General features: G+C 37.3%; 1 protein-coding gene across 1 annotated transcript in view; it reads left to right on the top strand.

The window, feature by feature from the left end:
* The window catches only part of slco5a1 (solute carrier organic anion transporter family member 5A1), a 53084-nt gene that overhangs the window by 7137 nt on the left and 21413 nt on the right, over nt 1-24534 (top strand). The window contains exons 3-4 of the mRNA XM_077244591.1: nt 20851-20983; nt 21211-21422. Coding sequence (XP_077100706.1) covers nt 20851-20983; nt 21211-21422 — 345 coding nt within the window. The remainder of the gene's footprint in view (nt 1-20850; nt 20984-21210; nt 21423-24534) is intronic.

Consider the following 24534-nt stretch of genomic DNA (forward strand, 5'->3'; position numbering starts at 1 on the left):
AACTCCATTTGCTTTCTAACTGTTGAATTTTTAAAGAGAAAGTTCACTCAAAAATTCTGTAAGCATTTACTCACCAGTTTCAATCCTCTATAACATTCTTTCTTCTGTGGAACATGTTTGTCATTTTTGTACTTCATCTTAAACTTTTTAAATAACATTTTCTTGTGACATTTCTAATTTTGTTTAACCTTTCTATTTTTTATTTTCCCTGCAGTCAATAATTTTATCCCTCAAAACTCATCTTTGATCATCAAAATGACATATTTGATTTTTTACACTGTGAATTGATGTATACACTCAGAAAAAGGTACAGAAAGCGGTCACTGGGGCGGTACCTTTTCAAAGGGTACACTTTTGTACCTTTTTCTCACTACAGTGACTTGAATTTCTGTCCATTTCTCACATAAAGCTGTTGTTTGGAAAGTAGCGCACAAGTGAAAGCTTCAGTCCCCATTAGGGATGGCCCGATACCGATACTGGCATCGGGGATCGGGTCGATACTGTCCTCATATACTCGTACTCGTACTCATAAAAATTCGCCGATACCACGCCCCGATACCACGTACATTTTGCGAAACGAAACTGGCCGACTGAGTGCTTTGTCGAGGTGAACTGAGGCATAGGGACGTGCACTCCCAACGCAAAAGAGTGCGGCGCGGCACTAGATCTGATGGCCGAGCGCGAGCGCGGGCGCGGGCGGTAATGCACTCACTCTGTGTGTGCGGGTTCCGGGAGAATAAAACGATTCACGGGACTCCCGCAAACTAGAAATATCTATGAATACAACATATTAAAACTAATAGATTTTCATTCATCTGTTGCAGAAAAGCAAGAAGAACAACTAAAACAAAATAGAAACGATTTACAGGCCAGAGTTCCTATTCATAACATGTTTGCAGCGTTGAGCGATGTAGCCAATCACAGACATGTGTGTTGATTTCTTGAACGCAATGGCTAATCAGAAGCATTTAAGATAGACTCCCCTCACTGCTCAAAACTTTTTTGTTCAGTGCTGAATTCTGTATGCTGGCAAATCCTCTAATTATAACAAACAAAGTGTGGATATTATGAAAGATTCATTGTGCAGTCAGCTTCATTGATAATAACAGATGTGTGAGATCGTGATGAACTGTCAGCTTTTTAGGAATTCGACTATTAAGGGAGCGCACTTTGGGCGCGTTCAGTCATGTCAGACCATGCACGCAGTAACTGCTTGCTTTTATGTTAAATTAACAGTGGTTTGTGTGTTAATACATTTATTATTTTACTCATTATTATTTATTTTTAGACTTGTTAAAACAAGCAGAGAAGAAAATAAAAACAGTCTTCTAACCTGTGTTCTAAAATAGTCTTCTGTCTTCTTTTCTGGGAGCCTATAGTTACTTTTGCGGTAGAAATATCGGTATCGGTACTCGATATCGGCAAGTACAGAAATGTAAATACTCGTACTCGTATCGGTTTGAAAAAAAATGGTATCGGGCCATCCCTAGTCCCCATTCAATGCAACCGCATGGAAAAGAACAACCAGCGCAGTCTTTGACCCAGGTGTTCCACCTGAAGAAAGAAAGTCTTACAGGTCAATTTTTTGGGTGAACTTTATTCCTTTAAGAAGTGCAGTCGCCTCTAGCTTTGCGTGTACTGTGGACATTTAAATCTCTCCATTACATCATTGGTCTGAAAGACACCTATTGTCTCTGCTTACCTCCGTTCTCAAAATACATCTTGTTGCTGCTTGTTGAAATGGCACGATATGCAGTTGGAATCATAAACCTGAACGAGAGGAAAAAGAGGTTATGCAAACCCTCATACCCTGTCCTTATTTTCACCAAAACCTGTTGTTTTGCTATAAATACATGGTAAGGTGATAATTTGCAGCTTCTTGGTGCATTTACCAGGGCTTATATCCCTTAATCTCTCTTTTGCCTCTCTGGGGTTTTCGATGTGACTTTCTTATCTAATGACCTTCCCTCAGGATATAAGGCTCTCTGAAACACAGAATGTTCGCCACGTCTCAGTCCCAGCTCAGAGGCTGCAGAAAAAGATATTTTCTGAGGTTCTTTGCTAGTTATGTATCCATGAAGTATGCCTGTACAGGAATTTAAAGGTTGAAATTCTGATTTGTTATTTAGAAAACATAGTCAGGAATTTAGCATGAAAGGTCATTTGTCTGTGCGTTGTGTGCGGAGTCTTATAAAAGTAACAGCACTTTTGGCTCGCTGGTTGACTTTAGTTGTGCAGTCATTGCTATGTAAGACTTAATTAGCCCAAATTCTCAATTCTTATGCTAATCTCATTTTGAAAACCTTGCCCCAGTTCAGAGCAGCATCTGAATGTTGAAGTAACATCTGCTACTGAAGCCTGGCTGGAGTATTGATTTATTATAGGGCTTAGTTACTCTTTGCATGGATGGAACTGTATGTTTTTTGGCTATATGACTCTGAGGAATTCTACTGGGTTATGTTCCTTAGAATCCTCACGTTGCTGGTTTTAGGGTTTTGGGGACTCTGGAGATTTGGTTTGTAATGTGCGCCCACATGCTGCCAGTACAGATGGCCATCCAGGGATTAAACTTTCAAACCCTTAAATTACCTTTCATAATTGGGGATGTATGTCACTTAATAATAACAATAATAAAGAAAACTTTCAGGGCAATTATGTTACTGTAATTCAGTTATAGTCTTACAAGCTGAAGAACATTTTTTAGAACTTGTTATTCAGATTTCCCTCCATCTCGATCAGTAGTCATTGAATGTATTAGAGATTTAAAAGTGAATGTTTAAAAGTTTGGAGTCAGTAAGATTATTATTATTATTATTATTATTATTATTATTATTATTAAAGAAAATTATACTTTTATTTAGCAATGACCAATTAAATTAATCAAAAGCGACACTAAAGACGTAATGTTATATGATTTCCATTAAGAATAAATGCTGTTCTTAATTTTCTATTCATCAAAGAGTCCTGAAAAAATAAATGTATCACAGTTTTGACAAAAATATTAGGCAGCACTGTTTTCAACATTGATGATATTTTTTTCTTGAGCAGCAAATCATCATATTAGAATGGTTTCTAAAAGATCATGTGACACTGAAGACTGGAGTAATGATGCTGAAAATTCAGCTTTGCTACACGGGGATAAATTACATTTTAAAAAGTATTCAAATAGAAGTTATTTTAAATTGTAATAATATTTCACAAAATTAGTGTTTTACTATAGTTTTGATAAAAAAAATCCAGCCTTTCATGGTGAACATGAACACTTCTTTCAAAAAAATAAATATTCATATTTCATATTCATATTTAAATGATTAATATGATTATTTCAGAGACTGAAGAATAAACCATAATATTGTTGTGCCTAAAGTAGTTTCTAACTTTAAATCACAAGGATGGACATTTACAGTTCTTGCAAAACTCTTTTTGAAGGCCGTAATGCCATGATCTGACAGTCAAACTTGAGTGAGTCTTAGGGTGAGTTTGAGTTAATTGGACATTTTTTAACTCCACTACTACTGAATTTATTTCATGATTATGAAAAATGTAACATTTCAACTGTATTTAAAAATGTACTTAGGGTGGTCCCAGATACATCCACAGATGTCTGGTCTAAGCCCCTGACCCAGACTACACTACACCAACCTGTCACTGATGCTGCAGGTGTATGTGAGTTCATTCTTTGACACCAATGCCCAGACGCATACAAAAGAGTGGGTACCCGTCTCACTGTCCCTTCCCCCATTGGGCCCTCATTGTCTCTGACCACTATACAGTGATAAATACAGTGTGCACAAGCCACTCGGTCCAGATGGCTCTTTTAGAAAGAATGTGCCGAGGGATCATCTGTCATTTACCCAGAATACTGGGTCACGGCAAAGGCATTTCTAAAGCTCATGCAATCAGTTCAAAGCCAGTTTGTAATCCAGCATGAGGAGGAAAACATAGGCATGCACTCTGATGGCCTGTGCTGGTCTTCATTATAGACTTCCTCTGTGATTTGTGAACTTGTCAGCCTATTCGACTATTATAGAGATGACATAATCTGTGGCACATATAATAGTGACATCAAAAGTTACCAAACGCATCAACATTTAGGCAACCTGATTCTATTGCCTCTTGACCAAATTTTAAAGCATCATTGTGTGTATTTATTTGTTTTTTTTATATATTGTTTATTTTATATTAATAATTTTTCATTTTATTTGATGCTATGATCTGATCTTATGATGTTTATTTTTATCTTATGTTTTATGCTAAAACTTTATCTTATGGTGTTTATTTTATGCAATAATCTTATTTTAGGCTGTTGGTTATTTTTTCATTTTATTTTATTCTGTATTTTTGTCTTAATCCGATTATGTTGTATTGTATGTTATAGTTTTATGCTATTTTAGTTTTTATTTTGTCTCATGCTGTTTATTATTTTTTATTTTATTTATGCTATGCAGTAAATACAGTAGGTCAGCTATTTCAAGCTCTTTCTTGTTCTGTCTTTACTTTCCCAATTAAAGTTCTCTGTAGTTTAGTACCACATGTCTTCTTTTATTATATGGTCAGGTTACCGAGAAAGAGTGTGTGAACACGAGAAAAAGGAAAGGAAATGCAGAAAGCGAAGACAGAGCTCCCTGAGTGGATGGGATTTCAGATTTGGGAAACCAGAGTAAGCATCTGACCTCACGGTGAATGACCTGACGCAGTGGTTGGCAAGGGGAAAGGTACAAAGGGATTACCAACTATTTCTTTTGGGCAGTTCCACGTAATAACATTCCTGCGCTAAAGCCCTTTAATGAGTGCTGCACGCCTTTGATCAGCAGGTCACATGGAGGTGGTGATCGCCAGAGTGTGTTGAGCCATTTTGGGCTAGGACGGTCTTTAGCATCAGCCATCTCCTTTCTCAGGTGCTGTCAGAGGATGTGATGAAACATCAGCTCCGTTGATGCAATACACTTGTCTCTTCTGAAATGTAACTGTTTTTAGGTGTGCACTCACAGAATTCCGCTAAAATAATTAAAATGGGCGTTCTTCGCAGTTTCCACGATTTGGCTCTATTTATTAATTTTATAATTGAATTATTTTGTCCGACACCATCCATATTGAAATGAAATTAAAGCATGTGAAAGATTGGTGTTAAAACGGTAGCTCAGCTTGGTCAAAAAACACATGGAGAAGTGTTAGTATAATACAATATAGCAATTGTATAATACAATATCGCACAGACATTTGCTTTTTGACAGGATTAGATTTTTCAGTTAAACTTAAAGTAAAAGGTTGTGTGAGGAAAAACACATGGCAGATTCGGGCAGGATTATAAGCACAGTACACCTGTGAAACAAATTTCTCTAACATCATCCAAAAAACAAGTTTCGTCTAAATATGTCTAAAAAAAAATCCAGTGAAAAAAAACTTTTCCTTAGTGAGTATGAAAGTGTGTTTTTTTACGACATCACTGTCATAAAAACTTGCCCTATATTTATAGTCCTAGTACACAATCTGATTTCAGATTCTGAAGTTTTGTTTATTATTTTAACCCTAAATATTGCAATGAGAGTCACATTATTTAACATGCATTACATGTACATCTCTTTCAAACACACAGCGCATGTGTATAGTGCCCAGTCCCCAATTTCAGAAATGGAGAAAAACAATTATAGCAGCAATGCTATAATTGCCGTTTTTGCCTTGGTGAGATACTAAAAAGAAAGCTGGATTATAAAAGAAAGCTGGATTATATGTCAGCAGAGCTTTTATTAGTCTCATCCACTGACCGTTCAGTCGCATTGATTTAGGTGCTTTACATGAACGTTTTTCAGTCCAATTAAGCCACCAATACGATTATCAATGGATTATTTGACTATACGTAAATGTAGCTATAGCCTAGTTAAAGGAATAGTTCACCCCAAAATGAACATTTTTGCAGTTGAAAAAAAAGAGCTTGGCACTGTCATTGATGTCAAAATGTCATTGGTTCTTGCTGTGTACAACATTTCCAGTTTTACGGGTTGTTTTAATTGATAAGTCAGTTTATATTTGGTTAAATTAGCAGGTAACATGTCCATTCAAAAGAGTTTTTCTCTTGCTTTGATTTCCTGTCTTACCTTACTGAAAACTGGTTCCAAGTGCATTTCTTGGCAGCCAATAAAACCAAAGCAGTAAATAAGATTAAGGTGGCAATTAGTCTGTGGAACAGGAGGTCAGGTCCATGAGGAGCATATCAGCAGTTTTGGCGCCACCTCAGAATGTGGGAGGGTGATGGGAGTCCCTTGAAAGATTACCTTGTGATATCTCCAGCTGGAGGAGAGCGCATTGGGGAATCTGGAATACACCAATGCGCTGCTCCCACACACCACTTTACATTGGGAAATCGTTGTCTTAAGTTGAAGGCTTTGCTCTTTCTTCTTTCAGTAAAAATAGCATACTTTGCTAAATGTTATTGTTGGGATTGTATGGAACACTTTTAATGGTGCTTTTACATTTTTAAAGCATGAAATCATGCTGATACTCTCAAATATGGACAGTTTCTGGATCTGTCACTACTTAACTCTGCAGAACAAAAGGAACTAGACATGATTATTTTGTCTATATTGAAAGCTTTTGTTTTTTCTCCTTCCACTAAATGCAATTAAAATGTTAGTTTGTAAAGGTACAGGTCCGGAATTCCTGTAACAGGCCAAAGCATTTTTAATCAAGGCAATTCCTGCCATAGTCTTAAGTTTAGGATAGAGCTTGGAACGTCAGCAGTAGTGTTTGAGATTTGTAGTGAATGTTGCTGTCAGCTTCGGTCGGAGTTCCACGCGTTTGCATCGGAATCAGCAGAAACCGTTAAGGGAGTCAGCAATGTGCAGCAGAACCCCTGAAGAGACCCACCGGTTCAGCAAATAAAGTGCGCAGTCGCTTGGTGTGAGTGAAATGTTCATGGCTGGGTGCCCTGTCCTGATTATTTTTCTTTGACTTTTTTATTAAAGGAATTAAAGAACCCAGAACAATCTTTGAGGTCTTATTTTGATAATGCCCTGTGCAAGTTTATCTAATGCATAACATACAAGAGCATCAATTATTTATAATAGCTATTATATAAAAGTGTTCTGTGCTTGCATATTGTGGCTCTAGTTTGACTTATAAATATTACAACCTCCATAATGTAATAACCTATAGACAAATTTAATTTATAGCTGAGCAGTGGAAGTGCGTTGAGATCATGTTGGTGTAAATGTTTAATACTCTCTTGATAGCTTGACTCCCTCAAAAGTGGTGCTGATTGAAAATATTAATCAAGCAGCTGATCTAATGTGTCATCTCAATTACAAGAATTCATAAGCGGTTCCATTGGAGAAACAACAAAGTCTGTTTTTCGAACATCTCAACTCATGCTGTTAGTTGAATCACGTTTTTTGAGCATAAGCCAAAATTGATTTTGGATAAGGCCAGGAAAACCATAACTTTTTTTTTCTTTTTAAATAGATTTTAAAATTCAATTTATTCCTGTGATGCCAAAGCTGAATTTTCAGCAGCCATTACTCCAGTCTTCAGACATGATCTTTCAGAAATCTTCTGATTTCGTGCCCAAGTAACATTTCTTATAATTAACACATTGAAAACAGTTGTACTGCTTTATTCTTGTGCTTAGTTTTTCAAAGTTTAAAAGAACAGCATTTATATGAAATATAAATCTTTTTGTAACATTATGAAGGTCTTTACTGTCACATTTGACTGATTTAATGCATCCTTGCTCAATAAAAGTATTGAATTGCAAAAAAAAAAACTTTTGAACGGTAATGTAGTTTGGCATCAGATGTACAGTAGCTAGAGGGGCTGACCATATGCAAATGTGTACAGGTGGACTGATTTACCAGCTTGCTTTGAAAAGAAAGGTTAGAATAGATCTTAACATATCTTCAGGCAGAGCCTGCCGAAGGAGATAGCTTCTAGAATAAGATCTGGTCTTATGAGGAAACCTGTACAGTATTGACACATTACCCAGTTAACACAGATCTGGCTGTAGCAAAAACATTTTTAAAGGGGTAGTTCACCCAAAAATGAAAATTCTGTTACCTTGTACTCACCCTCATGTCATTTCAAACCTGTATGACTTTCTTTCTTTGGCAAAACTTAAAAGAAGATTTTGAAGAATGTTGGGGTCTGAACAACATTGATATTTTCCAGAATGCCTTTCTTTGTTACATAGAAAGGCACAGTTTTTTTCCTCAAACACCCTCTGAAGTTTTCAAAGGATATGATAATAATGATTTAAAAAAAAAAAAAACACTGACAGTTAAGATTAAGGGCTGTCGCTTTGATTATACATCATCTTATGTGAAAGAGATAATTCACTCAACAAATAAAATTGTCATTGTTTGCTCACCCTCATGTCATTCTAGACACCTACTGTATGACTCTTTCATTGGCAGAACACAATAGGAAGTGTTTAGCCGAATTCAAATCACTTCCATTCATTTCACAGAGTGGTAGTGAATGGGGACGGACGCTGTTAAGCTCAACCTTTAACAACAAATGAATCACAATAAAAGTACTATAAATTTAGTCCATACAACTACTGCATTGTATTTTGAGTCTCAGGTTGTATTTTAGATTTGAATGAGAAACGGACTGGTATTTAGAAGTGACAATTCATATTCTGAGTATGAGTTTTAGTTTTTATATATTGTGGGTGTATATAGAATCACCCATCTCTCACATCCGAAACTCATAACCTTCCTGTTGACCATTATGGGAAGTGTTTGTCCATGTCAAAAGTCAAGGCCCAGAGTCCAAAACAATTACAGCACATGAGCATTGCATCATTGTTTCACTAGTAACATCTCTACTCCCTAAAATGATGTCTCCGAGACATGGAAGTTGCTCTGTCAGTATGTTTAAGATATTGTTATAGTTGGTCAATGTCAATGAAAAGATTCATCATTGGAGTCCTGTTAGTTGTTTGCTGAATGAAGCACAGTTCTTTCTCTCTCTCATTTTACTCTTTCTGTCTCCTCTGTGTCAGCTACATTGCTCTTTTTGTCTGATGGATCATTGCTGCTCTGTTGCCCTTGAGGCCCCTGTGTCCTCTCTGCACCTCATTAGCCTCAAAGTCACACCTGCCCCAGGGACGCAAATGCCCTGCGAGAAGACTGTGGTTTCCTGCATTCACAGATTTGTGCTTGAGGTACAGCTTAGTGAAGTGAGTTATTTGTACTATGCCTTGTGAAGTTTCTGGCCATAATTTTAGGAGTACCTCAAGGCTTTGTACTCAGTTCATTCCTATTCTTGGAGCGTCCTATACAAAAGATGTTGTCTGTCCACTTATTTTGCTCTCTCGTGCTGTCTGTCCACTTATTTTGCTCTCTCGTGCTTCAGTTAATTAATTTCCAACGCCATTCTGAACGAGGGAGACATTCACACCCCACCCCACAGCAACAACCTGCACCAGGGCCAGGGATTCCCATAGCTATGGCACTGGATGCAAACTACATATAAAAACATTTTCTGGCATTAATGCAAAAATGTTTAGTAATTATTTGAATGAATAGTTTCAACTTTAAAATCTGATTGGATGGGATACATTTAAAGACATTTGAAGATTTTGTAATATAGTTGTTGCTTAAAACACAGTATTGATTACTCTGTTTCTTCTTCACTCTTGCTTGAGCCTCATTGATATACACACTATGTTGTTTTAACTGTATAGCACGTCTCACAGTTTATAACATCATAGCACCTGGCCCTAGTTCACACTTTATTCATAGCTCTTTTCCACCAGGATAGTTTGCGTTCTGGAGCCAGAGCCTGTTCTCGGCCAGGTGAACTGGAGGAGCATGTCGCGAACTTGCCGCATGTTTCCAGTTTCCACTGACTTGAGGAACGAACGGTGACGTAATGCTGCTACGTGTTGTTTACCTGACTAAGAATTAGCGCTGATGAAAGCCGACTGTTGTTGCCTCACGTTGGGGTAAAAAATCAGTCCTTGAAAAACACAAAGAACTACAGGCGACTGTCAACTAGCAAGCGCATTCCGTGCCTGCGTGAAAGAAGATAACTGTCTATTTAAGCAGATATTTGTCATTCAAAATGGAAAGCAAAACTAAGACTGCAGGTATACAAACCATGATCAAAGCAGTGCTTGCTTACCATTTTGAATATGGTAAGATCTTGTTCTTTATTGCACTCCACTTATGTTATTATGAAAATATTCGCGCAGCAGAAAGCTCAGGTAATATGATATAAAATTATAACAGCCTTCTGTCTGTGCCGTCATGACTTCTTTGCTTGCTTTCATCACTTTTGCTCGTATTCGCGTCCACTGACTCGTTCACTAAGCTGAACAGCCATTCAGAGATCTCTCTCTCACTGACGGCCCGATGCTGATTCTACATGTCCAAAAAAGCCCAAAAAAGAAGGACACCGTTCGACTAGAGCCAACGGTGTGGAACCAAAAAACTAAGTCGGCTGATGGTCAAAAGCAGCCAGACGTTGCCCGACGGCCGACCGGCGGATTGGTGTGTCCCTAGCTTAAAATAAAACGGTGCGTGTCCCGGTGTCTGTGCAAGCAGTGTGGCACTTCTGTTTTGCTGTTCACAGTGCCGGGCATAATTCTAGCTTATATCGGCAGCTCACATTAACTCCCGTTCTTTTTTGGAGATCTATTGAAACAGTTGATTTACTTGCTCTCTCGCACACTGTGTCTCTCTTTTATATATTTTGATATAAGGAGCAATGTAATGGAATGTTATTACATTGCTCAACGAGGCTGCCATAAAGTAGACAGCGACAGAATTTCTTCACCCCCCGCTCCCTGGCTCCGTTCGAAACCAGCAAGTTTTTAGGGCTGGAGTCTGAAAACTGAAAACTGATCTTTCTGTCCCGAAACCCCCTTTTCTGCAGTGGAAATGAGTGGAATAGTTTGAGAACGGAACTAAGGCCAGGAACCAGCACCGGAACAGTGTCAGTGGAAAATCAGTGGTGTAGTTCATATTACCCCATATGCTCTCTGGACTTTAATACAGTAAACCCCCGGCTGTCCTTCAAAACTCTTATTTAGACACTTTCTCTGGGTAATGAGGGTTGTTGCTATCCTCTCAAAGCCACATCCAGGGCTCTGACTGGATTGAACTGGCAGCACAGGCCGGTGAGGGGACAGCTATGTCAGGCCATTCAGATGGGGCTCTCTGGGAGATATACTGTGTATATATATAAGGTTAGAACTTGTAAGAAGACACTGCTGCATCAGCAAGTTGCCATGACAATGTCATTCCCCATTTCATTGTCTTTTACCCCTGTCTCCTAGCAAGGTTACAAGGTCGAACAACCACAGATATTCAGTGGTATATACTTACAGTAGTTGGGAATTGTTCCGTCACCTCCTCTACATTTAAATGGCGCTATATTTTACACATAATGCTGCTTTTCATTGGTTACATCACTTCCTATCGTGACAACAAAAAGGCTGAAAGGCTTTCTCTGAATTCCTCTTCTGAGATATTTTTGGGCTTTACCCCAATGAACACTGTGTGATGAATTGCTGCGTATTATGCTGTTGTTGTGCTCAAGCACAATTCTCTCGGGGTACAAGGCTTCATTAGAGCCCAGTGTGAGATTATACAACTCATGCCCATATTTAATCAGCTTCATGCTCATAGCAGGACAGAAGTCCTGCAATGAATCCCCCATAGGGCACAATCGGTGACATTGGGGGATGTTGCAATGTTTTATTTCATCATATGCTTTATGCTCAGTTGTTTAAAGGCTGTTAAGGGCCATTAATTATTTCTAGCACTATGGAATTCACCTTGCGCAACCTTTTACTCCCTTTCACAGCAACGTCAGTGTGCACATTCTGACTTTAATTTTTCGGTATGTAATGAAATCAATTTATTAATCTTCCCTAATTATTTTTGCCACTGGGGACACAGCTCATTTAGCATGAAAGGTGCCCGCTTCAGACTTCATCATCTTCTGTAGAGATAACAAATCCTCAAGGAGTCAGTCGGGGTTGGGAGTGTTTCAGTCAACCTCTGTGAGCAGTACTGTGTCTATAATGCCGAAAGTAAAGTGAACAAATAGCAGTTCCTTGCCCCATGTTACTAGCCATATCTACATCCATCAAACATGGGAAAAGAAAACACAAACAGCTGCACTTCTCTAAAGCGATTAGTGGTGTGTGGTGGAGTTGTTTTAATCTTTTAATCTAATACAAATTAATGTTTCAGTTATATTTGATGTTTAAAAGTCATACGGAAACCTTTAATCTCACACTATTACACAAAAATTCTGTAATTTATTATGTTTTATTTATTTTATTTTGTTTATTTATATATTATGTACTGCATACTTTTATATACTTTGACTTTTTACACAAATTAAAGTTTAATATTATTAATTAATATTAATCCATACAAATATTATATTAATTTATATAAAAATCTTTAATCATAATAATGCAATTTAAAAATATTAAGATATTATTTTCAATACAACATTTAAAGTATGAAGTATATACATTTTTAAATTTTTCTACATTGCTCAGAAACTAATAAATATTGTTTACCTAAAAACAACAACAAAAAAGTTACTAGAATGTTGTGTATATCTTTAATGTATATCAGGGGCCGTGCGGTCCATATAAGCTGAAAATTTTCTTCATACCCAAGCCATTTGTGGATACGCTAATTAATAACACTATAAATTACTATAAATTCCCTTGTTTGAGGTGTACCATAAAGCTTACATGATAAAAATGTTGGTAATACGTACATAACTGTCCGTCATTTATTTATGTGCCAAATTAACGTTAATTTGATTCAAATCTGCCAGTTACGGAGGGTTTGGGGTACGCGGGTCCATAACAGCTTTGGCGTCTGCTCTGTTATGATGTATCGTCGTCACTGTCGCGCGTTCTCATTGGCTTGCTGGCAAATGGGAGATTTCAAGTCACAGGAAAAGCTGTCCGCAGATCAGTCGCCCAAGTGGAAAAATGTGCTGTTGCTGCCAGATCTCGACCAACGCAAAATCCATTTGTATTTGATACAAAAGTAACTACACTAAATCAAATGAAAAAAAAGTCATAACTTAAACTATTTCCATAGTAAAAACTTAGTGTTAAAGACGGACATACTGTAAGTAGACCTACTGTAACTATGAAAGGTTTTTATCGATAATCTATGCGTTTATTAAAGTCATCAGTTTGCATTATTTCAATTTATGTTTTAAAGAATACTTATATTTTCTATAAATATAGTTTATTATATTTTATTTTTAACAGGCCACTAATATTTATTATATTATAATTATGTCCGGCATACATCTGCTATGGTGATTCTTATTTGTTGTCTCTGAGGTATTAGATCTGAATCTTTTAGGCCTGGTTTCACAGACGAGGCTTAGATTAAGCCAGGATTTGGCCTTAGTTCAATTAGAATATGTAAGTAGCTTTTAAAATTTAAAAAACATTACTGATGTGCATCTTAAGACAAAACACTGACATATTTTAAGATTATGTCAGTGCAAGTTGCTTTCAGTTAAAACAGCTCAAACATGTATATTAGTATGGGACTAGTCTTAAGCCTTGTCTGTGAAACCGGTGGATAGTGTCCACTACAACAATTCTGTTGAAGTTCTGTTGTGTAAGTTTCATTGCAAAGGTTGATTTGAAATTCATGAAGCATGCTTTTGTGACGTCAGTTGTTGACGTTGGTTTTGACAGTAGGGTATTGCATAGCCAGCATGTTTTTCTCCTTAGCAAACACCTCCTCTGTCCTTCCCAGGAAGAAAGAGAAAAAGCACATCTATGCTGGTATTTTGCCAGGCAACAGGCAACCTTGAAGTATCTCCAATTAAATGACCCTCCTTCACCCTCCGTTCAGGCATAACATTATTAACATGATCAATTGAGCCAAACAAAGCCGTTACACAATTAGGAATGAAATATGTGCAAGCTCACCTGTGATATTTGAGGTGAGCTCTGTCAGTTATGGAGCGGAGACCAGTAATGATGAATACTATATTGAATTCTGGTATATATGTTGACTACTCAGTGATCAATTGTTGTTGGACTTATGTTAATGATTATGGATTGTCTCTGTGGGCTCGAAACCTGCTTTTCTGTATGTGTGTCATAATGTTAATGAGATTGTAAATTACTTTTAAAAATGTATATTAATTAGTATAAAGTATCAATACATTTTTGCCTTTACGTTGCCTTAAAAAAACCGATAACTATTGTTACCTAAAAAAAATAGTAAAGTTATTAGAATATTTTGTATATCTTTAATATTTGTGTATTTTTATCTTTTTTTTATTAAAACACTGCAAATTTATTGATGGATAGAAAATTAAATGAACCTGTTAATAATTGGCTCACAGGTCATATTGTGTTTTTAAGTCCATTGTGATTGTGATTCAGTTTTTGAGAGTGAGTCAGTTGTTTACTTGGTAATTAGACCATTCCATTTTTAGTAATGTGTGGCACTGCCTCCTCTCATGTGATTTTTTTTAAGCAATATTCAGTAAATGAATGAGATTGATTGATTTATTTATGATAAATATATAAACTTGGTTATTGTTTATTTTAAACGTATTCAGTTTATTAGGACTATTACAGGAATTTGTATGTTTATGTATGACTGACAAATATGCATCACATTACGTTTGTTTATTAGTTTATGTTTAACTAAACAACTATGTAATCCAATTGAATGGAAACCTTATATGCAATTCAAATACATAAATATTAAATTTAGGCCTAAATATTTTTGGAGTGTGCTGTTAAGGATAGGGTTAGGACTATATTTCTATGTTCCAGGGGGGTAAAAAGGAATATTTTTTTTATGAGATTGCAACTATTTCTAACAAACGGACTTTATCTCTTGCAGTATTTCATGTAAATGTGACTTTTTATCTCACAATCCAACTTTATTTTTTATTTGAACCTCATCTCGCAATTCATTTATTTATATAGCACATTTAAACAGCCGCTTAGACAGACCAAAGTGCTTTACAGAACACACAAATAAGAAAAGTATAAACAATAAAACAACCCATAGAACACATAAAAAGCAGCAAAGCTACGAGTAGCCTTGTCAGAGACGCAATTGTAAAATAGTAAAATAATAAAAAATAGAGATCAATATGCTGAAGAGAACAGGGTAGGTTTTTACCAAAGACTTAAAGATAGAAAGGTTGGTGGCAGTTCGGATCTCTAGGGGCAGGGTGTTCCACAGAGGAGGCCCTGCCACTGCAAAAGCACACTCCCCTCTACGCTTAAGTCTGACACGAGGGACTACCAGCAGAGCCTGGTCGTGAGACCTTAGGCTTCTGGACGGAGTATAGGGATGAATAAGTTCGGAAAGATAGACTGGAGCTAAGTTATTTAAAGATTTCAAAACAAATAGGAGGATTTTAAAATCTATTCTCTGCCGGACTGGCAGCCAGTGTAATGATTTAAGAATTGGAGAGATATGGTCATATTTGCGACAGTTGAGAATAAGTCTAGCCGCAGCATTTTGGACCAACTGAAGACGGGCAATTTGAGAAACTGATATCCCACAATAAAGTGAATTGCCGTAGTCTAGCCTACATGTGATGAATGCATGAACCGCCATTTCCAAAGTTATCGGAGTAAGAAAGCCTTTGATTTGAGATAGTAAACGAAGTTGGTAGAAACCGGAGCTGATTACAGCTGATATGTGTTTGTCAAATTTTAAAGACTGGTCAACAAGAACACCTAAGTTCCGCACTCCTGTAGACTTAAAGGGAGATAGGCTCCCCAAGTCTGGGCTTATACACTGAGACCTTTCACTCGGGCTGAAAACAATGACCTCGGTCTTATCATCATTTAGAGAGAGAAAGTTTTGAGCCAGCCATGCCTTCACCTCCTCTAGGCATAGCAGAAGAGAGTTTAACGCTGCAGGATCATTTCTCTTGAATGGAATGTAAATTTGGGTGTCGTCCGCATACAAATGAAATGATACACTGTGTTTCCTTAAGATAGCACCCAACGGTATTATGTATAGAGAAAATAAAGAGGGAGCCAAAATGGAGCCCTGTGGAAGACCACAGGTTAGAGGGGCCATGGAGCTGGCGAAATTACCCATCTTAACTAAAAACTTTCTGTCAGAAAGGTACGACCGAAACCATGACAAGACAGAAGCTTTTAGGCCCACCTCAGTCTCAAGTCTAGCCAACAGAGTAGGGTGGTCAACAGTGTCAAAAGCTGCCGAAAGGTCGAAGAGAACTAGAACCACAGAATCACCAGAATCAGTGGAGATAAAAATGTCGTTTAGCACTCGCAGAAGGGCGGACTCAGTGCTGTGGGCAGTCCTGAACCCAGATTGAAAAGCCTCATAGATACAGTTATTTAAAAGAAAGTGCTGGAGTTGATTAAACACGATTTTCTCCAATAACTTGGAAATGAAAGGCAGGACAGAGATGGGTCGGTAATTTTGTAAAATAGAGGGATCCAGTGAAGGCTTCTTGAGCAAAGGAGTGACCGTAGCCACTTTGAGATTGACTGGAACAGAGCCCGTATTGAGACACTTGTTAAAAAGAGATACCAAACCTGGACCCACAGAGTCGATGATTAACTTTAGAAATTTCGGCTGAATGATATCATTTGGACAAAATGAAGGTTTGAGCTTGGCGCTCACCTCCTTTAGTGTCTGGAGGTTGATAGGATCAACAACCTCCCAAACACAATTAGTAGGTGACACGAATGGGGGGAGAGTTAAGTTAGGGCAGATACTAAGTCTTAATTTAGTGATTTTGTTAACAAAAATTCTCTGGAAATCTTCACATAGAGCATCCGAGGCAACAGACAATTTAGAAGAAGTATTTATAACAGACTGAATGACTGAAAACAAGACCTTTGGGTTGGAGTGGTTGGATTCAATTAAGTTAGAGAAATATTCAGCTTTAGCTGACTTAGCAGTGTTCTGGTATGCTGTAAGAGCGTCTTTGAACAAATGGAAGGAGACAATTTGCCTGTCTCGTCTTGCCTGTCCAAATGTGAGCATATAAATTACCTGTTATATATTTTTTTTTACACTGAGGCTAAAACTGGCTTTCAAGCATTCAGGAAATCAAGCAAAGTCTATTTCTGTGACGTATACTATGCCGAAGAATTCAAAACTGGCTCACCTCAAACGCTCTCGACTCAACACCTACTGATAAACTGAAATGCTGGGTATGTTTTTACGCAATAGAAATGCACCACATATCTCTATATCAAAGCTATATCTGGCATTTCATGACCACATTTCACCCCACAAAAATGTGAATATTATTGGAATGATTTAATCGGTATGTTTATCCAGGGACATTAGCTCTGTTTCATGTCTCTTCTGTTCAGTAAGGAGATCAAATTACACATAATTTGTAGTTTCTCAATTACCTGACATTGAAATCAAGATTTAACTTTATTAAGTGAGACTCTTACTAGTCTTTACCAATATTCATTATGTACTCAGTGTTAATGTGGATTAGTATTGAAGCATTAATGTATGACATGCCACTCTGATTTCAGATGCTTTACACAGACTTGTACTCACTCTTCATGTGTCATTTTGTCAATAGAATACATTTCCATCTGCTTATGCAGTGGAGTAGGAGGCCTGCTACCACAGAAGCACTAATAAAATGGCTTGGACTGTTGATGAATTCATGATGAATTAATTGATGACTTTAATGCTAAGGCAGTTTATTCTTTTGTATCGGACTGCCTGGTGAAGGCTGTGCATGTTTCCTCTCTCTGTTTGTTTAGATGTTGGATGGCTGTTTGGTTCTGTGTGCTGGGCATTTCTGCTTTGGGCTGATAAGAACATTTTATCAGCAGCTTTTGTTTTTTTGGGAATAATTTCTCTCCCCTCCCATAGTCTCCATGGGTATTTTAAAGGAACCTGTTATTTATAATTAGGCTGTAGATAAGACTGATTGAATGTTTAAGAAGTTAAAACTAAACGAGACCCTGGTGTTCCAGAGTTTGCAAAGAAAGCCACCCATGTGAATAAACGAATAGCATTATGGGAAAAGCCTGTAGCATTATTTCCTCGGCTCACACTTTAAAGTCCACAAGAAAATTATGGGTGGTATGTTTCAGACTCTATGCCATTTATTTCTCAGTTGTGCACACTAAAGTGTATAATTGACTTCACTGACACAGCTTTCTTTTTTAAACTGATATATTGTGGATTTGTTGAAGGCAAAGGGGAGGATAAATGTGTTTGCGATTGAGATCAATCATGGGTGCTTCTCAAATTGAAGGCTGCATCCTAGTGAGGCTGTGTCCTTCCTAGTCCAGTCCTTCAGAGGCTTGCTAGAGTCCACCTCAAAATTAAAAGCTAGAATGAGATGGTTTAGAAAGTGTTTTCGTTATAAATGTTTCTGCCCCCGCGGTTTAGACGCGAAAATGCTAATTTGTAAAATACTTTTTTATCAAAAAACTGACTTTCTATTAAAGCAGTACAGGTAATGACAACCCTCTGTGGTTTCCCAGTGGTTTACATTGCACAGTTTCGCATTATCGATTAATTTACAACAAAACATAAGAAAATATGATTCCTTTGTGGCAAGAAGGGCAGGGCCGAGAGCTGTGGGAACGGAACGAGGCCGGTGGTGTGAGTGTTAATGAGCTGGTCTCTAGTCCCATGGAGGAGCTCCGGAAGGATAAAAGCAGTGATGGCAGTGGAAGATGAGAGAGGACCAGGCCTAGACTTTGTGTTGTTATTTTGTTTTAGTTTATGCGGTAGTCGCTGTGAGGGGCTTCTGCTTTATTTTAGTTTTTTAGTTTGTTTATTTTGTGATTAAAGTTACTTTTACTGTGGTTAAGGTTCCCACCTCCTCCTTCTCTGAGCCTTTAAAATTGTTACAGCCTTCATCTTCAAAATATTTTTTTTTTGTCTTGCAATACATAGTGACACTGAATGAGCTCAGTGGCGATTCAGTTTTCAATAATTCTTTTTTGTGAATTAGAATGTGTGCAAATGGTTGTGGGTGAGGACACAAAGGATACACTTGATGTATCCTTCCAAATAGGCTGAATGAAGTATACGAAACGAAGGTTGCCTTCAAAGGATCCTTCAAACTGAGACGTCCTTTGACGGAGCGTCGCGACGTGGCAGCTGAGATATGCTGCCTTACTAAGATGCAGCTTTCCGATTGAGAAGCACCCCATATAACCAGTGTACCATATCTTGACATAATCCAGCTGTTAGTTCTTCTGAAGTGCACAATTATTAGACAGAACTGTTAAACAGTGTAGATGCACAGCAGCTCTCATTTTCATCATTAGGTGTCTTCATTTGTCTCTAAGGCACTGTTCTCTCTCAGCACTGTCAAAGCACTGACTTTTTGGCCCATAATTTAAAAATGTCACAATTTAAAAATGCAGAATATTGGCCATGACATCTCTTAAAAAGTGCTGTCCCATTAAGAGTAAATGCTTGAGTGAATTGCCGTATCGTCATGTTGTTATGCCTGAAATTCTTGGGTGTTTTTAGTGCATTTAGAATATCAACCGTTAATTGGATACCAACCATAACATTTAAATAATTCACATCATTAATGTTTGGAATTTTATCATCAGCTCATCCAAAAGAAAAGAAACAATTAAATTGTTCAGCCTGTCTCATATCACAGTGTGATCATCACCCATTGCTAAATATAGTTCAGAGTGTGAAATATCTGTGCCCACATGTCATACCTCTCTGCCCAGTGTGACTGTGTGTGTGCATATTAGATTTGGCTCATTCTCTCTGATCTGGCTTTAGAGGTCTCACGTAAGGACAGGAGACAAGAGTCCAAGCTAGTGTAGTCCAGTTTACATCAAATAGAATGTGACTTATCTGTCTCACTCAACATGTTTGTACTTGTGTTATATAACCCGGCAGGCCTTTGGCCAAACGTTCTCCCATATTGAGTAAGATTAGAGATTAGGCCTAGTCGTGTTGCTGCACCTGTCTCGGTTCTGTGTGAACTTATGGCTGGATCAGAACCAGCTTGGCAGCCGCGTTGGCCATGTGGAAGTGGAGAGAGTCCACTGCTGCTTTCTGTGAACAGGCGTAAACAGATGACTGTAGGAATAATGCTCTCCCCACAGTACACTCATCCCTCCAGCCTCGAAAGCAACAACACAAAGCAATCGAGCCTTGCATATGCACCTGTCGAGGATTAGGAAATGCCACCGAAGTCATTTTTAAAGAAAGTCAGTGCTCTCGTCAGTCATTTACATACTCAGTCATGGACTATTTCCAGTCATGCGAGTACAGCTTCAGTTTACTTAAATGGATGATATCCCTCAAAAGTAAAGGCTTATAAGAGTTATCGAACTACACTGATTTGCTTACACTACACTGCTAGATTACACTGGTGGCACTGTATGTGTCTTTTAATTTCTAAAAATAACTCGTAAGAGTCGTAAGAACTCAGTTATTTGTTCTGGAATCAGACTGCACAGGTCATGCAGTTTATTTTTGATTCCCTAAAAATAATCACTTGGAAAAGTCATTTGTTTAGAAGCAGACTACACTGGTCGCACTGCATGTTTTTAATTCACCAAAAATAACCGGCTTCGTAAGGATTGCTCTTATTCGTTTTTCAGCAGGTCTTCTCCATATACTGGTGTATAAACAGAGCCGTATATCAGTTAGAAAACTGCTACTATACTTGATGTTCCTCAACTGAGTGGAAGCATGACGCACTATTAATGATTAGCCCGTTATCTCAGTGTGGCTGACTCATTCGCCCAATGAGTCAAGAGTCGGACTAAAAGTGGAGAGAATATTACCTGCCTTAATCAGACAAGCTGTGATATGAAAAAAGTTATTATGTGGGTGTTTTGTAACATGTGGTTGTTTTTGCATCTTTCAGCTATTATGTATGTGATGGGTGCTCTGGGACCAGCTGCGGGGTACCTCCTGGGAGGCGTTCTGATCGGCTTCTACGTGGATCCCAAAACAATTGCCAACATTGATCAAAGTGATCCACGCTTTATTGGCAACTGGTAAGATCTGTTCTGCATTTAGGTGTGTGTAGCTTCATTCCAGCCTATGAAAGAATTACAAATAAAACTTTTACCACTTTTTGAGCACATTCTGCTAAAACATTGCGCTTGAATTTCCCATTTCAGTTAATTTATTTATGATTTTGGTCACACTTTATATAAGCCGTCTGTAGCTACTTTGTACTATGTAATGTAATTATCATTAATGCATATCGCAATGTTCTTAGGTGGAGTGGTTTCCTGCTCTGTGCTTTCGCCATGCTGTTGGTCATCTTGCCCATGTTCACTTTCCCCAAAAAACTGCCCCCTCGTCACAAGAAGAAGAAGAAAAAGCACGTGGCGGACAGCACCTCTAATGATGACGATGTCCTGAAAGAGAAATCCAACAGCAAAGGCCAGGCCGTGGCGTCCTCCATGGGCTTTGGGAAGGATATCAAAGGTGTGTGTCTGATAAAAATCATGTGATGATGCACACAACAGGAGGCGTGCATCTACATATTAAAGTATTACCTTGAAAATGTGGCTATTTTTGTCCCTCTAGCTCTCAACACATTCTAAGAAACATCAGATTAACAGAGATTAGCGCTTCAGTCATCATATTGAGAAGCCTTCGGCAAATGTAAATCTGCTTTTCTGCAGATTAGTTCTTTTAATTAGCGTAATTGTGTTATATAAAGTAGTGACTTGATGCTTTTGTCCAAAGCATTACAGTGCAGTTATAATAAAAACAGGATTTGAACCTGCAGTCGTTCAGTTAGAAGCCCAGACCTTTAATCATTTGTCTCCACCTCTCTCTCACTTAATTTTACAGCACTGCTGACCAATAACCAGTCTTTATAACTAAAGACTGCGCAAGCTTGCAGAAGTTGCCTTTCATTATTCATCTGGGAAGAGCATTAATGACAATTCTGCCAACCTCATCACTAATATGGTCCTCCTTTACATTACTGAACCACAGTTACGCTGCTGCTGAGGAGAAAATATTGCTGAAGCTTTATCTAAGTGACGATAGAAAGCTGTTTCTGCCTTACAATGAGAAATAAAATTCGTAATTAACTGAGATTAATGTATAAAATAAGAATTAAATGTCACGTTGTAAATATAAAGTCATTAAAGAGAAATAAAGTCGGAATTGTGAGATTTAAAGCAGCATACGTAAAATAGAATGTGCTTTTTTTTTGCCTCCTTTCACTTTATGCACTGGTATATATGTATATACAGTACACCATGAATTTGCATTGAATCAAGCTATTGTAGTGCCACAATACAGCAAAATATCACCATAGAGAATTACAAATGACCAAAGGCTTCAGAAACAAGGATATTGACTGTACGAAAAGTAGAGCAAATAAAGTCAGTAAGTTAATTAATATTTTTATTCCGCACAGATCTATTCAATTGATCATAAGTGACAGTAAATGCATTTATAATATTACAAAAGATTTTTATTTCAAATAAATGCTGTTATTTTTTATTGTATATTCATCAAAGAATCCTAATACAAAAGTATCACAGTTTCCACAAAAATATTGACCTTTTTTAACATTGCACCCAATCAGCATATTAATGATTTCTGAAGTATCATGTGACACTAAAGACTGGAGTAATGATGCTGAAAATGCAGCTTTGCCATCACAGGAATAAATTGCATTTTAAAATTAATTCAAATAGAAATCAATTTTAATTGTAAGAATTTTTTTAAAAAATTGTATTAGCATTTCACAATGTATTTGTTTTATAAAGTAAATGCAGCCTTGGTGAACATAAGAGACTTTCAGAAGCATTAAAAAAAATCTTACTGACCCCAAACTTTTGAACAGTAGTGCATAATGAGTGATATAAATCTCATTGCTGTTCTCGTCACACTGTGTCTAAACTATAACCAGCTTAATGGCAATTTTTGTCCTGCTTTGAAAAAGTCACACAAGTGACTACAATCAAGAAAACCCACTGTAACTAGGGCTGGGCGATATAGACAAAAAAAATTATCACGATGATTTTTTTTATATCAGTCGATATCGATAATTATCGCGTTAAATGTCAAATATTTATTTCTTTCAAGTTTAAAGGGAGTTTAATTTTTGCTCCTAAGTGAAAGTTGTAGAAACCAGAGTGTTAATTGTGTTTTTAAACTACTCTTTATTGTCAGAACATATCATGACAAACATTTGCCAAACAGGTGAACATTTCACAAATCTCAGGCAGAACATTAAAACATTTGTCATTTTTCCTTAACAAAATAAATATCTGAATAGAATAATATATTTCTTAGTTTCTGCATGTGCTAATGGAGGATATTGTTTCAAGTCTTGAAACAGGTTTGTGTTGCCTGACTTTGATGGCACGTATCTTCAGCAGTTTGCAGTGCAGGCTGCAATATTAATATTACTTGTTTTGTCTCGAAATGCATATTTGACAGTGAATTGCCAGTAAATCTGCACTCTAACTCAAGCTAATACTACTATGTTAAATTTATGTTCATTAACAAAAACAGTAACATCTGTTAAAAAAAAAGTAATTACCGCATTTTTATTTGGCAAAATGTAATATTCTGACTGTTTGAGTTTTATTAAAATGAACTTTGGTCATCCAGTATCATGCATTTATATCATGATAACCACAGATAAAACCAGGCATAGCCTAAAGTATAGGCTAACTATCATGGCAAAATGTAACTTTATGGTTTCTATGGTATTTGTATGAAAAACTGTAGCCTAAATACATTATTAAATACTGTAATTATATTCCATTAGTTATTTAATACATTGTCTACATTAATAATAATAATAATTAGTAATAATAATACAATTCAATATGTATATCCCACATTTCATGGTGCAGTTATTAAATCAATGGTAAATGGATTCAGTATCAATTCAGATTCTGACTGTATCGTTGCGCACAGTGTTTCTCCTGTTTGTCTTTGTTAGCGCTGTTTCATCTGCCTTTAAACTGGTTTAAACTGGACATTTGTGTTCTTCGCTGAATTGAAGCGCTTCACTATGACCGATCAGAGTAAACGCGTCTGCTCTAGTGAGCTCGAGCTGCGCTTCGGTTTGAACTTTGAACCGAGCGGATAAATGGTCCGTGTGGCGCGAAGTTCAAACGAGTTTCGTTCCCCTTTTTGGGGAACATTTTGGGAAACATTATCGGACATTTATCGACCTCTTGATATCGTTTTATCGAGAAAAACTATATCGCGATAATTATCGTTATCGTTTTATCGCCCAGCCCTAACTGTAACCCACATCCATTCCCCCCTGGCCTGCATGTGTTTGCATAAGTAGGCTTTCAACATAACTGCAATGCTTAAAGTAGGGTAGAGTAGTTTCTGAAACTTTGATGTAGAGACAGACAGGCAAGCTGTTTTGTTCATTAGTAGGTTTAAGTATTTAATATGGTTGCTTTGTACCAACTCCTGTGTCTCTCCTGTCAGTCCCATAGATGCTTGAGGGGTTAAGAGTTCAACATTCGGAAGCAAATTAAAGTTTGATTATAGTCGGTTACCATGGAAACAATGCTACAGCGATAACTTGCTAATTAAAAGAATT

Source organism: Siphateles boraxobius, unplaced genomic scaffold, assembly GCF_051911475.1.
Source record: "Siphateles boraxobius isolate OS27281-9 unplaced genomic scaffold, OSU_SipBor_1 26, whole genome shotgun sequence".
In the NCBI taxonomy this organism is placed as follows: domain Eukaryota; kingdom Metazoa; phylum Chordata; class Actinopteri; order Cypriniformes; family Leuciscidae; genus Siphateles; species Siphateles boraxobius.